Consider the following 17,779-nt stretch of genomic DNA (forward strand, 5'->3'; position numbering starts at 1 on the left):
TGTGTAAATACTATTAAACATGTCACATGTGACATCTGCAGCGTGCCTGTGTCTGATGTGGCTGCATGCAACGTGGCTATGTGCTTTTGTATCGGCGTATAATAATCTCTTTTCACGTACACGAATTTATGCAAACCTGCAATTTTTACGCTTATTTATTCTGAACCCCCCCCCCCCCCCTTCCCTCACTGTAATGCCTGAATGGGCGCTGTGGGTACAAAACAAATAAATAAATAAAATGGTCTGCGTTGGATGCATGAAAAGAGATGCTAGGGAAAGAAGGGAGTACGAAGACGTTAGATGAAATGGCAGAGGACACCCGTCTCACTGAGATTGTCTTTTCTATAGCCGTTCTAGTTAGGTGTGCTACATTTTGACGCAGCTGACAGCTTTTAAAGACCAAACGTGGATGATGTTTTTCATCGACCAGGCGTCATTGGAGTTCGTTGTTTTCACCCGATACCAAGTGCACAGTGAGCCATCAACGAACCTTCCTCGCGAAGGTAGTTCTACAGGGCTGACCGGTGCTGCAAGAAGCTGTGATCAGCTGCCAAGCCCTGGTGCAAACAGGATGGATGACAGCGAATCTAGAGCTCCAGACCCTGAGCGAACTCATTCTGGAACCCATACATCAGTGGCATGCTCAAAGAGGAAACGCCTGCCAGGAAGGTGAGCCTGGCCTTGACTTACACAACTGCAGAGGAACATGATGCAACAAAGTGAAATAATGAGAACTTTGGTGCAACTGCTTATCAAGAGAAATCACCACAAGAAATTGTCGAGCTAGATAATTTTGATGGATACTCATATAGTGCACACCATCGTAAGGCTGTGGTTTTTCAAGTACACCTGTAACAAGAATTCTTCTTCAACTGCAAGGCTTTCTTTCTGAGAAGCCCCTATGGGTTTCCTTTGTAGCTAGCTTTGTGCTACAATTCGGGTAGATGCCAATTTTTTCCCTTTCAAACTGGTATGATGTGCAACTCAAGGATTACGGACCAACATGTTGCGAACAGTAGAGAAGTAACTTTTTAGCAGCTTTCCGAGCAAACGCAGTAGAAAGATGGGATGCTGTGGTATGGTTCAGATGTACATGCGACTGTTTGAGTACTGTCTTGAGAAGTGTCGTCTATTTTATTCTGCAGAACTGAAGCTGTCATGTCCTGCAGTTGTAGCTTTGGTAGTGCAAGGGTTGTGTATTGACTTCCGTAGTCAAGTCCAGCTCATAAGTCCAAGAACATTTGATGAGCTTCTGAGCTGTCTACAGACCTCAGTGCCAACAATTACGCTGAGAAGACAGCCAGGCCGTATAACAGAACAATTTGATTCTCATAAGCTGAGTAAACATCTAGAGTTGTTGCCATCATCTGAGTGTGGACAGCTTCATAAACAAACCACTGGGAACCGTCAATCATGACTGTGGTCATGGTGAAGGACCAGTTACCACAGTTCATGACATACTCCTTCCACGTTAACTGACTACCGTGGATCACAAGTGCCAGAAAAAGAGCTATAGTGAAACCGTGTACTTAGAATCGTCAAGCTTCCTGTATGCCCCCATTATGGTAGATGGCATTGAAGTGAAGGCCCTCATTGACAGTGGCTTCTGTCTCAGTATCAACAAAAGTCAAGTGGATGGCGGTAGTCTGCATGCTGGTAGAATATTGCGGGTGCAAGCCTGCAATGGGTCAGCAACCGTGCATAGCGAATGGATAACCCTGGCTATTGAATTCCAAGGACATTCTAGTATCAGTGACATAATGGCAATTCCCAATGTTGCCTATGATTTTCTTGTGTCCTGCCCAGACATGACAAAACTTAAACTTCTATTGGAACCACAAATTAATGGCCGAAGACAACGTAAGAACAGAATATTCTAGTGAAGAACCTGCTGTATCAAGGTTGATCTTGAACCAACCAGGTAGTCATCAAGCCAAAGTACCCATAGCTTACATGCATGGAGAGCTATCCTCCCGTAATGTAATCGCATGCTGTTCTTTCGAGCTTGCAGATAAAACAGAGGTTCACAGAGCGCCCTGTGAAATGTCCAGAGATGAAAAGGTGTGACTGAAAAAGGAGTTCAAAGAAATATTGGACACTGGTATCACCCGGCCTTCTGCATCCCCGTTAGGTTCTGCTATAACTAATGCACCAAAAGAAGATGGAACACTCCACCTCTGTACATACAGACTAAAGGGCTCTCAGTTGTCAAACTGAATTTATACTTTACCCAATGCCTAGAATCGACAATGCTATTGACAAAAGTGGTGGTTGCCATTGTTTTTCACGAATAGATCTGTGCAAGCTGTGCAAGGGCTTTTGGCAGAGTCCACTAAGTGAAATGAAAAAGTACACCGAGTTCATTAACCCCATTTGACTTGTTTCAGTACAACCACATACCATTTGGTTGGAAAAACTCTCCTGCATGATTTCAAAAGATTATGACCTACATTCTGATACTTCGGCACATTTTGCAATGTGTACGTCTACAACATCATCATCTACTTGAAGACAGAGGAGGAGCACCGTATTGTCTCTCAAAAGTTCTTCATGCTCTCAGCCTTGCCCAACTCAAAGTCAACTTCAAGAAAAGTGTGTTCTTTCAAGATAAAGCAGTATTTCTTGGCAAGGTGTTGGACACACTAAAAGCACTAAGCAAGGGTCGGTAAACTGGTAAAGCCTTATGACATGCACTCCCTTTGTGTTTTTCTTGGCATAGCAGGACATTTCATGACGTTTATCAGACTGCGCTGAGAACAAGATGCTTCACATCTTTAACCCAGGACATGCCTTTTCAGTGGGCAAGGAGTGCGAAAGTGTCTATTGTGAGCCAGTAAAACTAAAATCCTCGAACACCATCTTGCTAACACTGGATTTTTCTCTTCCTTTCGTGCTGAACACAGACACATCACACTATGCAGCCAGTGCAGCTCTACACCAGAAACCCTCAAAACAAGCTAATCAAATGAAGCACCACGTTGTGGGTTACTAAAGCTATACGTTCAGACCCGCTGAAATCAATTACCCTACCACAGAAAAGGAAGCTTTGACCATCTTAAAAGCATTTCAGTATTTTCGTACTTATCTGGAAAGTGCGAAATTCATGCTTTTTACTGACCATCAAGCACTGACTCAACTTCTGAGCATGGCACAACTAAGAGGATGCATTGCAATATGGGTAAACTATCTGCAACAGCTTGATTTTGTAATTTCGCGCCATCCTGGCCTGATCCTCACTGATGCTGATATGCCATCCAGATTTCTTGTACACGAATCAAGTGAGAATCCAGACGTAATCAATCATATTAAGTTGCGGGAAAGTACACAAATGAAAGCTAGGGCCAATAGAGATGCATAGGCACCATCTGGGACCGTCAGTTGGGATAAAATTAATCAGAAAATCAAATTAAGCGAAGTCGAATTAACAGAAGGCTCCTGTGTATGTCTCTACAATACATGCATACAAGCATGCATACGATCATGTATACGAGCATGTATACTACAACCACTAAGTGATGTAAGTAAATGATGTCATAATGCACTAGAAACAAGAGATGCAGAATTATGTGTGGACCTCTTAAAGAGTCATGAACGTACATTCCTTATAGGCTTATACATATGTACAAGAGAGAATGAAAGGTGAAGAGGGAAAGGTATGCATTCATTAACACAAATGGACATCGGCAGGCTCATGACAAGGTTTTGATCTGTATGAGCAAATATGCAAGTTTGAGCAAAAAACATCTGTAAACAATTTGTTTTCTGCTGCTTCTGCACCAGCAGAACCAAATGAGAAATTAGGCAGATGGAATAAACAAACAAATACAAAGTACAAAGAAGGTGAGGGAGGTTATTAGCTTCAAGTGCAAGAACGGTAATTTTAAAGAGGTACTGATATTACATTCTCGGCTTACTTCTTATGCTAAATGAGGGTCTGAGTGCTCTAAAGTTTAGCGAAAATAAGAGTAAGAGTGCCCTAAATAATTTATGACACCTGGTTCTACAAATCAGCTGTGGTATGAGCGCCCACAAATGTAGCCCGATTGCTACACGTCAGTATATTTTGCTGTGTGTCTTGACGTCGTGACAGTGTTGATCACGCCACATCTAACACTTCAAGACCAGCTTTAGTAGCAAATTAGAATTTCTAAAAAGTGCCTCTTTCCAACATTCACACTTGCTAAATGTCATCCTCTTTGTGCGAGAATCCTGCGGTACAGTTTGTACAGGTTTTAAATTATGTATCAGTAGTCACATAACAGTAGCTTATGACTCAACACGTATAAAACAAATAAAATGGGCCATTTCTATGCTCCCTAGGATCGGTGAGCCATATATGTGCTACTCTATAATGAAGGCTGTGTTCCTTCGTGCAGTGGATAGGCTAAGAAAATTGTACAGTCGAACCCGACTATATCGAAACCATTTACATCAAGTTATTCTATATATTGAACAACTTCTGGACATGGTATAGTTACATTGAGTATATATAGCAAAAATTACGCTTACATCGAACAAAAATAGCAGTGACTCCAAATATATCGAACGTCGAGAGATGGAAAAGTGCCCCCAGAAGTTGGCTTTCCCTCGTGGTGGCGAGTAAACCCAGTGGCGCAGCTCCATCCAACCGCTCTCATCGTTAGTGGTCCTGTATATTGCTCCCGCAGGGAGCAGGAACACTACCTATCGTGATCACGCTGCCTCGGATGAGCCGTCAACACCCCCCTGCAAAAAATTATTCTGGCCCATCCGCAGTGCTTGCTCAGACAGCCAATCAGGGGCTCTTGTGCCCCCGTCATGCAAGATGGCGAAGGTGCGAGTTGTCTCGCTGCTTATTTGGTTCATTGTGTGTGCGCCTTGTGGGCCTTCTCCCCCAGTGTTGCCATGATGAAGCAACAGAATTTGCCTTTCGTCGTGAAGCTCGAAATCATAAATCGGGTTGAACGCGGTGAGAAGTCGGATGTCCCTGCAGCGTGCAAGATTCCGAGGAGAACTCTCGGCACGATCTTGAAGAATAAGAGGGAGATTAGCGTTAAAGCGACCAAACTCGCGACCCGGTGCCCATGGCGGCCGATGCAGATGTGTACGAGTGGTTCGTCCGAAATTGCTTCAGCCGTGCTGGCTTCTGTGTGCTCGGTGATGACTGTAAATTCTGATGAATGCGACAAAGCCGTTGTTGGTGTTGCCGAAGTTTGGAGCGAGCTGTCAGAATTTCCGGAAGCTGTTGACGAATCAACGGTGGACGAGTTTGTGAGTGCAAATGATGGTGTCGTGACCACGGGAGAGCCCGAAAATGAGAACTACATTGCCGACATCGTACCGAGCACTAGTTAAAGTGGGCTCCATGGGGAAAGCATCGACGGTACTGTGCCCACACCCTCTGAAGTGATTGGTGCGCCCACACTAGTCCGGTGCTTCTGTGCGAATGCGGAAGGTTGCGGCCTTAGCTGCTGCAACTCCTTAGGCAATGTGGAGAGGTACGTGCGTCGCAGGCAGCGATATTACCCAAGCAGAAGAAAATGCAGGTCTATTTCATGCGAAACTAAGCTAGTTTCATCAATAAAGTGATTTTATAAATGGTATGTGCTTTTATGACACCCAGTTATTTAGCAGGCTTATATCGAATTATGCTCTATATTGAACTGATAGGCGTTTCTTTGCGAGTTCGATATAGCCGGGTTCAACTGTATATGACACAATGAAATTTTTCTTCCTGCTAAAGCCTTTGTGCCAATATGCCATTTGTTCCTTGTACTATTGTCGACCTAAAGTACGCTTCAATGCGATGGAGGCAGGAGAACGATCTATCTGACGTGTATATGACTGGCATAGTTAGTGCAAGTTTAACTAACTAGCTTGGCCACTCCAGGAAGGAGCCTTCTCAGATGCTCACCTTTTTTCACCCCTGAACATCTGACCAATGCCCTCGAACATTCCTATGGGAGATTCGTTGCATTGCTTTGCAATATCAATGAGCATGTTCCAGTGCAGCTGTACGTGCTGAGCTTGAAAGCCTGACCCATAAAACTGGGGTACCTGTGTACTGTTGTCATTTCCTGCGAGAAGCTGCTCAATATTTTCAATATGCTGCGACATATCGGCAGAGTACGTGCCATCTAAGGAGGAAAGTACTGTATTCCTGGCAACACACATATTCAAGGGAATGAAACATGTGGCTTGGAGATCCATTATCATATCAGTGAGACGTTCTCTTTGAAGCTGGGATGGAGGGTTTCTGAATTTTAAGTTCACTGGCTTCAGCTAGTGCCTTGCTCCAAAAGTTTGAAAAGCATTGCCTAAGCTCACTGACACTATCTCAAGGCTTTAGTCATCTATTTTCCTTCGTCAAACATAGAAGATCTTGTATGTAATGTGGAGCTCACTGAGTCCCAGCATGAGTTACTTCAGCATTAAGTAAGTCTCAAAACGTTTAAAGGTACCTTTGCGAGTTCAAAAGCCCTTGCGCCGCTCTCATTATATTATGATGCTTCTTGCAACGACGTGGCCACCTGCCTGTAGTTCCTAGAAATAGAATGAGAGAGAAGAGGCCTTATGTGTCAACACTTCTCTTCCTGAAAGGGTTTGAACAAATGAAGGCACTTTTGGAAGCATCTAACAAAATTTGTAAGCTCCATTATCCAAACTAAAAAAAGAGAGGCCAAGACAGCGGGAATGTCTCTCTCTTTAGCTTATTCAGGGGGCTTACACCCAGTCACTCAATGTTAGCTTCAGATGTCTAAGTGTGTCTATTGAGTCTAATAAGTGGCAAAGTGAAGTCAGTCACATGCAGAATCTTGGTTTGAGTTGGGGCTACCGAATGACCTAGAAATGCCTTTGAAAAAAACACTGTGATGTTCACTCATCGTAGCTTCTTCACAGCTTCTATTGGAAAACACCTTCAGTCACTTCATTAGCATTTTACACAAAATTAGTGTAAAAAAATGTTAGGATTTTCTCCAAATTAGGCTGCTCTCTAACACTTTTTTGATGCTGCAGAATGCAGGATTTTGTGTTACCCCACCTAATTACAATAATGCTCTAAATTGAAAATTTCCTGCACCAGACTGCTTCAGAAATTGCTACAAGGGACTTGGGAGATTCCCACCCCTGCCTATGCCAGGAGTGAACGCGGAACCAGCTGGGAGAGGCACTTTCGGACGGGCCATAAGTGCCTGTTTTTTTTTATGTCATATTTATTTGCCATACTCAGCAGTGCAGCCAACCTTCAAATATATTTGTCCCCCAACTCGGATAAAAAAGTCACAGGCCTGCATGGCACACACAGCGCAGTCACAGGTAAGTTGGTAGAGCAGCTCCATAGGAGAACCATTTTCAGCAGCACGCACCAGAGGGTCTTTGCGGCAAAGTCTCTTGGCGTTGTTTTTTTGCGAACGATATGAACTGTTCGCCCACTGTCGACGGTGAGCTGTGGCTTGTGCTGCTCTCTGCACAGCAGTCTGCTGAGCTTGACGTTTCCTAGTTGCAGCTGCACGTGTAGCCCTATGATTCACTTCTTTGGCAGCAGTCCGTACTTTGTGAGGAGGAGCCATAATGTGTACTGAAGCGTAAACACAGGTGTCCAGATGACGCAGTGCACATGTCCCATCCCTTGACTCGGGACCAGATACGGTGCTGTTGATGATGATGATGATTTATTTGCATCCCCTTTGAAACGGCATAATGACAAATGGTAACCTAGCCGGCTTGAGTTAACTAGGATCACCTACATGCAACGGCTACATGTCGGGACACCTGGTAGAGTTCAATGTAACTGCAGTGCAAAGTTTTCATGTATCGATGCTACGTGGCGTGCATATCAGATCACATGACAAATGGCATGAGATTATGATGATCTATTGGCATTCCCTTTGACACGGGACGGTTAATATTACCTAGCCTGCCTAGTTTAATCAGTTATACTATACATGTTTTTTATTGCAGCAATTTCTGTACAGCTCCATAATCTTCTTTTTCTTCTTCTAGACTTCTCTATGTACATTATACGTTCATTACATTGTACAGACCTGTGCAACTGCTACATGGCATGCCATCTGGTTTAACAATACGCAAGGGTGCAAAGGGCACACTATAGGCACTATGCATCGCATATCTCGTGGTGTGGCTCGGTGGTAGAGTAGCTGAGCGCACAGCGGGCCAGAGTTCGATCCCAGCAAGAACTGGGTATTTTTTTTTCCTTATTTCTGGCGATAGCTGCAATGGACACCGGCAGCAGCGCCGGACATCGCCAACAAAAACGGCTATTGGAATGAGCTCATAACAGCTCATGCTGTAAAAGTTCGCTGTATTTCCCTATATTTTTGCAAGCTGCGGTTGTGCAGTTTGTCAGTATGGTTTCTGTCGAGGTAAATTCTCCTGTTAAGTAAATGGACTGCAGATTTTATGTTTAACTTTACTTCTAAGTAAGGGGGGGGGGGGAAGGGAGATGTAGAGGTCACTACTCATCAGTGCACTACAGGTTTTTCTGGTGAATTTAATCAAAGTGCCATTGACAAAGATCCATGTGCCAGTCAATTTAATCTGTGCACCAACATTTTTCATCGAAGTGCCAATAATTTAATCCAGGGGCCGCCACACTTAATCACAGCACCATCCTAATCTATGTGCCAATTGGTTTAATCTTTGCGCAGTCAATTTTAATCCAAGTGCCACTCATTTTAATCCCAATGCCGGTCAATTTAATCCTGTTGGAAATTGATTGAGGAATGAATAATTCTTGCAATACAGGTAACAGCCGTTGTGAACACATGACATCACTCTATTGGTATCAGCATTATAGGAGCACAGTTTCCATGCTACCAGTGTCGTCATGGCTGCTTCAGAAGCACTTCCGAGTAGTATATTGCTTATTTCTTACTTTTTGAGTCTTGTTCCGAGTTACAAGAATAGCTTGCATAAGCGAGTCACAACCGTGACACACATTATGGACTTGGGTTGCGATTATGAGATGCGATTTCCTTTCCTATTGTCATGGATATCGATCGAAATGATTCACAAGTGTAAAAACTTGCTCACCATTACTCAGGCACTTGGCATATTCACTAAGCCACTCATTATACTCACTAAGCTTGTACTTTGCATGCACTCTTATGCTACCGACATGCATATCAAACGAAACGATTCTGAGAGTGTAACGGCTTATTCTTGAGTCGCATGATTAGGTCACTAGCAACTCACTCGACGTCACTGCCGTCGCAACTTTCCTGACCTGCCAACTAACATATCAAATGAAATTACTTTCAAAGCTTAACCTGTTCACTATCACTTAGTCAAATGACGCGACCATTAGTGACTCTTGCGACGTCACCATGGTTCTCGCATGCGCTCTCCTAACCTGCCGACATGCATATCAAACGAAATGGCTTACAAGAAGTAACCTGCTCACTATCACTCAGTCAAATGAGATGATCGCTAGCGACTTAAGTCATGTCACCACGGTTCCAACACACGCGTATATTCTGCTGACCTGACGACATGCATATCAAGCGAAATGGCTTTCAGTGGGTAACAACACCGGCTTGCTATTACTCAGTTCCATGGTGTGATCACTAGTGATTTACGTGGCATCATTACGGTTCTCACCCATGCATGTACCGACCTGACCCACAGCAATGCATATCAAACAAAGTGGCTTTCAAATAGTAACACAAACTCACTATCACTCAGTTCCATGATGTGATCACTAGTGACTCACGTGACGTCACCATGATTCTTTCCCACACATGCGCTGGCCTGACCTGCCAACATGCATATCAAACAAAATGGCTTTCAAAGGGTTACAACAGGCTCACTATCACTCAGTCCCATGATGTGATCACTAGTTACTGACGTGACGTCACCACGATTTTTACCCAACACTCTCCTAGCCTGCCGACATGCATATAAAATGAAATGGCTTTCAAAGCGTTACAACCTGCTCACTATCAGTGAAATGAGGTAATCGCTAGGAATGTCACCACAGTCGCACGCTAGCATCAACTCCCCTTACCTGCCGAGATGTATATCAAAAGAAATGGTTTTGAAAGGGCGCGGTAGCTGCTATCTTTGGTACTTTGGTACTTTGGACTTTGGCAGCAGTGACAGCCGTGTACGCATGTTTTTACAGGCATCCATTGCATTTTCCAGAGCGTAGCACCGAGGGATATCGGGAACTGTCAAGCACACTGCTGAACGGCTGCAGAAAACGTTATCTTATCGACGCATGCGAAAGAACACGACAACTGACCGCAAGCGACGACTGGCGGACGAAGCCTCAACTGGTCACGGCGTCTGGTCCTCATATTTGGCACCGCCCCACGGATCGGCACTTTGGCAGCAGTGACAGTGGTGTACGCACGTTTTTACAAGCATCCATTGCATTTTCCAGTGCATAGCACCGAGGGATATCGAGAACTGTCAAGCACTGCTGAACAGCTGCGGAAACCACTATCTTATCGGCGCATGCGAAAGAACACTACGACTGACTGCAAGTGACGACTGGCGGACGAGGCCTCAATTGGTCACGGCAACTGGTCCTTATATATTTTGCCCCGCCCCACGGATCGGCACTTTGGCAGCAGTGACAGCAGTGTGCACACGTCTTTACAAGCATCCATTGCATTTTCCAGGTTGGTGCACATGTTTTTTGCATTGATCTGACATAGCTAGTATAACACTTAGCCACTGTCGCTGCTGCCCTGTGTCCCCTTCTTTCCTGTGTATGTTTGTTGTACCTATCATGTCAAAAGAGTTTGCAAAGCTGTTGCGAGATTTTAAAAAAGAAAAGCACAAAGGATGCTGTCAAACGAAGCATGTGCACAGACGAGCGAAAAATGCGTGTGAGATTTGGAGAACTAAAATGTAGCTTGAATTATGTTAGCTCAAGTCTCGATGATGCGAGCCGTCGACTTGACTTTGTTCTCAACGAGAACAAAGGTATTAAGAAGGAAAATGAGGCTCTCAAACTCAGGATCCATGCTCTCGAAAAAGATGTTGCTGACTGTCAAATAAACACGCTAAAATTGGAGCAATACTCGCAAAATCGAAATATTGAAATCAAGGGAGTAGGAAAAGCAGATGATGAGAACCTTGCACAGTTCCTGACGAAAGTTGGTGAAGCTATCGGAGAACCCATATCAGCCTATGACATTGATATGTGCCACAGGGTGCATACTAAAGATAAAGATAAACCGAACATAATTGTCCAGTTTCAACGCCGGGAAAAACGTGGCAGGGTTCTCAACGTCGCTCGAAAAAAGAAGATAATGAACGCTGCCATGGGATTGCAAAACGACACTCCAATCCATATAAATGAACACTTGTGCCCGGCAGTGAAAAGAATCCTGGGGATGGCAATTTCCTGAAAACGCAAGAATGGATGGAAGTTCGTTTAGACAAGGAATGGGAACATCTTTGCTTGTCGTACGGAGACGTCACCTATCATTGCTATCGTCGCGAAAGTGATGTGGAAAAGATTAACAGCACCTTACAATTGTAGTGTTACAATCATTCGATGGTGCCCATTCGCAATGTTGTGTCGGCTAGTTATATCGCCCCTGAGGACATTCAGCACATCGTGAAATCGAGGAAAAACAGTATTAAGTTGTTCAAAGTGATGCATTTAAATGCACGGTCACTTCAACAACAACAAAATAATATGATATAACTTGGCTGTTAGAATCATGTGGCATAAACTTTGACCTTTTAATGTTCACAGAAACGTAGTATACTAGTGAGTCAGAACATTTCATGCTGCCGGGGTTCAACCATTTCTTTTTAAACCGCATGGAAAGTAGGGGGGGGGTGGCATTGCCATTCTAACAAATCTTGAGTTTTGTGAATTGAAGAATACAGCCTCATCACAAAAAATTACGAAGCCTTATGTATGAAGAAGGGTACCAATGTGTTCGCTGTTCTGTATTGCCCTCCTAGCGGTCCTATGGCTGATTTCCTAACATTTACCGATTGCCTTTTTCACATGCAAATACTATGAATTATATGCCTACTGTCGGTGGGGACTTTAATATAGATGTCTTGAAGAACTCAGTCACAAGTAATGAATTTTTATCAGTGCTTGAGTGCAACCCTTTTGAAAATGTCATTACTACGTCAACACGAGTTACTGAATCAATAATGTCATTGCTGGACATGTTTGTTACCAATTCTATAACAGAAGAAAGAATTTCAGGGGTACTAAGTTGCGAAATAAGCGATCACTTGCCTACATTTATTTTCCTGAAAATGCACACAAACCTGGCGTACGTGAAACCAGAAAAATTCATGTACTGCTCAGTGACACCTGCAACATTGAAGCACTTTGGGCCCCGTATCTAGCAATTGCATTGGAATGATATTTTGGCCGATGGAGATGCAAACAACTCGTATAATAACTTTATAACAACATTTAAAGAACTGAATCGTTTCCTCTCAAGACATATCACAGACCAAACAAATTGCGGAAACCATGGATAACAAACTATCTAAAGCGACAGATAAACTATAACAATAAACTTTACCAGCAGTTCGTTAAAACACGTAATGCGGACTTATGGGCTGAATACAAGACTGTTAGGAATAAGCTGAATAACGAAAAGGAAAGGGTGAAAATGGACTACTACTACCACATATTCGAGCCACAACGTCCAGAGCAGTAGGTAATACCATGTGGAACTAACTAAATGAAGTACTGAATAAAGGAGCCACCCCCACTAAAATTAATAATCTGGAAATAGACGGAAAACCGTTAAACGGAACTGAGCTTGCAGAACAATTCAATGATTTTTTTCGTGAAAATCGGAAATGCCAGCCACAGCGCACAAACAACTGGCATAAATCCAATACCAAACACACTTTTCCTTAAACCAACTTGCAGTTCTGAAGTAATTACACTATTCAGTAGAATAAGAAATAGTCGCAGCTGTAATCCTGATGGCATAGAAATGCGACCAATAAAGTATGTATTATCATAGTGGAAGTACTAATACATATCTACAACTTGGTGTTTTCGACAGGTATTTTTCCAACGCTCATGCAACTATAAAATGTTACCGCAATATACAAAACAGGAGTTAAAAACAATTTAAGCAATTATCGCCCAATATCTATACTCCCCATTTTCTTGAAATGCCTTGAAAAAATAATAAACGATAGAATTGATATCTTCTCGAGAAAGTAGAATCTTATTACCGAATGTCAATATGGTTTCAGAAAGAAATGTTCAACTGAGAGCGCTCTATTAGCACAAAAAGAAATCATATTATGCAATATCGAAAACAGGCTTTTGACACTTGCATTATATTTGGACTTCAGCAAGGCATTTGATGGCGTAAGTCATTAATTGTTATTAAATGAATTAAAATGCTATGGATTTAGAGGAATCTCACTCAAACTTATTCAGTCGTATTTGAGTGCACAGTCTCAGTACGTTGAAATAAATGGTTTTAAATCACGCACACAACCAATTAAAACAGGGGTGCCACAAGGCAGCATTCTAGGGCCTGTATTATTTTTATATTACATCAATTACATAATCAACATCGACGGAGATTGGAAATTTATAATTTATGCTGATGATTGCATACTATTTGATTGCATACTATTAGTTAGGTACTCTCGAGGCACTAGCAGCAAACACCTGTTATAAGCTTCGCGATTGGTGTACTAAACACAATTTAACACTAAATGAGACAAAAACAAAATGCCATTTTTCGAGCCCTTGGCACATCTCTACAGTTACCTCACCATATTACCCTAGGTCCATACAAAATTTCAGTAACCAAATCAATTAAGACACTTGAAGTAATTTTTAATGAACATGTATCCTGGAATGAGCAAATAGATCAGATTAGCTTAAAGCTGAGACGCGTGGTTTGTTCTTTATATTGTTGTCTACACCTTTTGCCTCTTACCATAAAGCGTCTTATTTATCAAGCTCTCTTCCATGCTCACTTGAACTACTGTGCTTTAATATGGAGAAACACTACATTAACCAATTTGAATAAGCTAAACATACTTCAGAAAATAGCTATTAGGGCAATAGAGAACATACCATACCTTGAACACACCAGCCATCTTTTTGTGAAGCATAAAATTGTTACGGCGAACAATATATACAAATGCAGGCTACTACAATCCTACATTAGTGCAAATCGCGGGAAGCTCGACACACTTCTCACTTCTGCAAATCTTGAACCTACTCAAAGTATTTACTTCCATCGGTATAAACGCCCCTGGAAAACTCCATTCTCACGCACTATTTACGGAACGCAACGGCTTAGCCATACATTACCAAGCACTCTTAACGCATATGAGCAGCAAGACATTGAACTCAAAACACTAAACCCCACCAATGTAGTTAGCTTATTTTTGTAACTGCACATTCCTTAAAATGTATTGCTTTATATCATTAAGTTTTCACTTAGCATAGAACTACAGTGCCAATTTGTCTTCTCTTGCTCTATTATGAGCAAAAATGATCCTATATGTACTATTATTTTTTGTACTGTTGTATAATAATTATTTGCTTTCGCTTGTGTTTACCCTGTCACTTTAATTATTCACTTTTTGCTTGTATATTTACCCTGTCATTGCTCCTACAGGGTGGACAGTGCTTAGTCAAGCTGCAGTATCCGCAGCTTTTTTGCCGTCTCACAAATGTTTTTGCCTTTTTCACAAATGTTTTTCTTTGGTGAAAATAAAACACTGACTGACTGACTATTGCTCATTAACATCACGTGATCACTAATGACTCACGCTGCGCTGGCCTCAGACACTGTTTTTCTTTCACAGCTCATTTGGATCCTTGAACGGAGGACCCTGCTTTCGTGCGAAGCTTGCCTGTTTGTCTGCTGGAGTCCCATCTACCACGGTGGTCAGGTCAACTAAAGATAAAGCACAGCAGTAGCATTGGGGGCACAAAAGAAAAGGCGAGACCCCCACTAATACAGAGGCACCGTGAACCTGTCTACTGACTTCCTCGTTTTTGTTTGACTACCATCTCGGGAGAATAGAGTATGCAGTTTCGTCTGCAGTGGTGCAGACAGTAAGTTGTTGTCTGCTTTAGCTTTTCTTTTTGTTGTGCTGCTATATGTGATTCAGAATGACCTTGTGTAATGTTATTGTAAAGAGCACAAACTCTTAGTACTTCCACGATTTCTCTGTCTGCAAGTGCATTCAACCTTCCGCTTGAAAAGCAGATGATTCCCTTTCGTAATCTAGCAGACTTAACCGATTGCGTTCACAGCGCCTCTGTAATAGTGGTGGTCTGGCTGTCTGATGTTTTGCTTTGTGCTCCCGGTGCTACTGCTGTGCTTGATCTTTACCTGAGCTGACCATGATGGAAGATGGGACATCTGCAGACAAACAGGCGAGTGCCATGTGAAAGTAGGGCCCTGCATTCAAGCATCGAAATGAGCCACGAAAGGAAAACAACAGGGTGTCTGATATTGACCGAGCAAGAATCATCGATGCCTCTAGGCACAGCGGAGATTTGAAACAAGTCGCTAAGACACTGGGCATAAACGCCAAAACTGCTAGGTCAATTGCAGCAACAGACCATCAAGTGTCTCTGAATATGGCGAGCTCCGTCAGAAAGTTTGGCGCCAACGTAACAAGAACTGTCGACGAAAACCCAATGTTCACGCTGAAACAGATAAAGCGAACTGTTGAAAAGAAGTACCTAGCCTCGCAATCAGCACCACTTCGGTCTACCACCTCCTCGACGCACACACCTACACCATAAAATTAGCGACCCAGAGGCCAGTGGACCGTAACCTCTCCGACGTGAAGAAGCGAAAAGAGTATGCGCAATGGTTACAGACCAATGGGTCTTGGGTTTGCCGCTTTTACGTCAACAAAACAAATTGCAATATATGGTGCTCATGAAAATTCGGCTGCACAAAAAAGGGCACAGCGGCGCTCCATACAAAAGGCCGAACATTAACATCATCGCGTGCCTGTGGGCTAACGGTGTGCTGCACTTGTGAATTGTTGAAAAGGTCCATCGGATCGTGTTCAATGACATTCTCGACGACATGTCTGTTCAGGTTCCTGAGGAGCCGGACACAGAGGCTGTCTTCATTTTCGACAGCACTCCCGCTCACAAACATGCAGAATAGGCAAATCTGGTCAGCTCGAACCATTTTATCAACCATCATCAAGCGCCTGCTGCCATACAGTCCTTTCTTTAATTCAATTGAGGAAGTTTTCTCCAAGTTCAAATGTGAAGTTAGAGAGTACCTCAGTGAGTGGGGCGACACAGTGCTGGTGACTCCACAAGGAGTTACCACACAAAAGGAGCACAGGCGCTCGTTGCTTGTGAATGTTGCACAACATGCAATGCCACTTGTTTAATGTGTGTATTGCGCGGCATTCAATAGGCGCAACTTTTGTTGAGGCTGCACTCAAAGAGGAGAACATGTAGTTCTCGCTTTGTTTGTATAAACCCATTCAGGAAGTGCCCTGGTCTCTTGTGCAATCAAACACTGCATTGAATAAATTACATGTATTCGTTCAGGTGATTTCACCATATCTTTTGTACATCTGATGTCGAGGGAGATGTCTCATTAAACACATCACGATGCTATTTTGCAGGTTGACCTTGCAGTTCTTCCTTGAGCTTTGTAAGAAAAGAATGCGCACTCAACCACACATCCAAGATTCATATTTGACTAAAGCATGGCAATCGACAGAATATTGCATAGACTTATATTTTGATAGCAGGTAAGTTGCATAAATATGTTGCTGGTCATATTAGAACAGTGGTTCTGCTATGACCAGTTCGATTCATTTGTAAGAAAAACATGACTAAATGTGCCTATGTTGCCCTTTAAAAATAATTTATTTTTATATTAATGCCGCCCTTTGGGAGAGTTCGTGCTAAGTATTCTTCAAGGGGACATCATCTGAGTCGCCATGGTAATACAGATTGCGCCTGTCAATTCGCCTCTCCTCTAGCCTGGTCCCTAGTACGAGTGCCTCGAAGCAGCGCAGCATGAGTCACTAGCGATCACATCATGTGAATGAGCGATGGGGGGCAGCTACCTGCCCTTTCAAAACTATTTCTTTTGATATACATGTCGGCAGGTAAGCGGACTTGATGCTCGTGTGCAACTGTGGTGATGTCACTAGTGATCACTTCATTTCACTGAATGACAGCAGGTTGTAATCCTTCGAAAGCTATTTCATTTGATATGCATGTCGGCAGGTTAGGAGAGTGCATGGTCGGGTAAAAAGCATGGTGACATCACATGAGCCACTAGTGATCACATCATGGAACTGAGTGATAGAGAGCCGACTGTTACCCTTTGAAAACCATTTGGTTTAAAATACATGTTGGCACGTTAGTAGAGTGCATGGTTGGGTAGAAAGCGTGGCAACGTCACGTGAGTCAGTAGTGATCACCTCATTTGAGCAGAGTGATAGTGACCAGGTAGTTACTCTTTCAAAGCCATTGCGTTTGATATGCATGTCAGCAGGTAGGTAGAGTGCATGGTTGGGTAAAAAGTGTGGTGACCTCACGACGGTCGCTAGTGACCACATCATGGGACTCAGTGATAGTGAGCCTGTTGTTTACCTTTGAAAGCCATTTTGTTTGATACACATGTTGACAGGTCAGGACAGTGCATGCGTGGATGAGAACAGTGGCCACGTCACGTGAGTCACTAGTAATCGCATCATGGAAATGAGTGATGGTGAGCCAATGTTGTTACCTATTTAAAGCTATTCCGGTTAATATGCATTTCGGCAGGTCAAGACAGTACATGCGTGAGGGATAACTCTGAAG

The 17,779-nt window shown here is 43.1% G+C and overlaps 1 protein-coding gene across 5 annotated transcripts in view; it reads right to left on the bottom strand.

The window, feature by feature from the left end:
• The window catches only part of LOC139053074 (uncharacterized), a 51,182-nt gene that overhangs the window by 11,736 nt on the left and 21,667 nt on the right, over positions 1–17,779 (bottom strand). For all 5 annotated transcript variants that reach the window (XR_011510199.1, XR_011510200.1, XM_070530230.1 and 2 more), the window contains one exon: positions 6,441–6,522. Coding sequence is in view for 3 of the 5 variants with exons in the window: in XM_070530230.1 (XP_070386331.1) it covers positions 6,441–6,522 (82 nt within the window). In the remaining 2 variants the exon portion in view is untranslated. The remainder of the gene's footprint in view (positions 1–6,440; positions 6,523–17,779) is intronic.

Source organism: Dermacentor albipictus, unplaced genomic scaffold (genome assembly GCF_038994185.2).
Source record: "Dermacentor albipictus isolate Rhodes 1998 colony unplaced genomic scaffold, USDA_Dalb.pri_finalv2 scaffold_67, whole genome shotgun sequence".
Lineage (NCBI taxonomy): Eukaryota > Metazoa > Arthropoda > Arachnida > Ixodida > Ixodidae > Dermacentor > Dermacentor albipictus.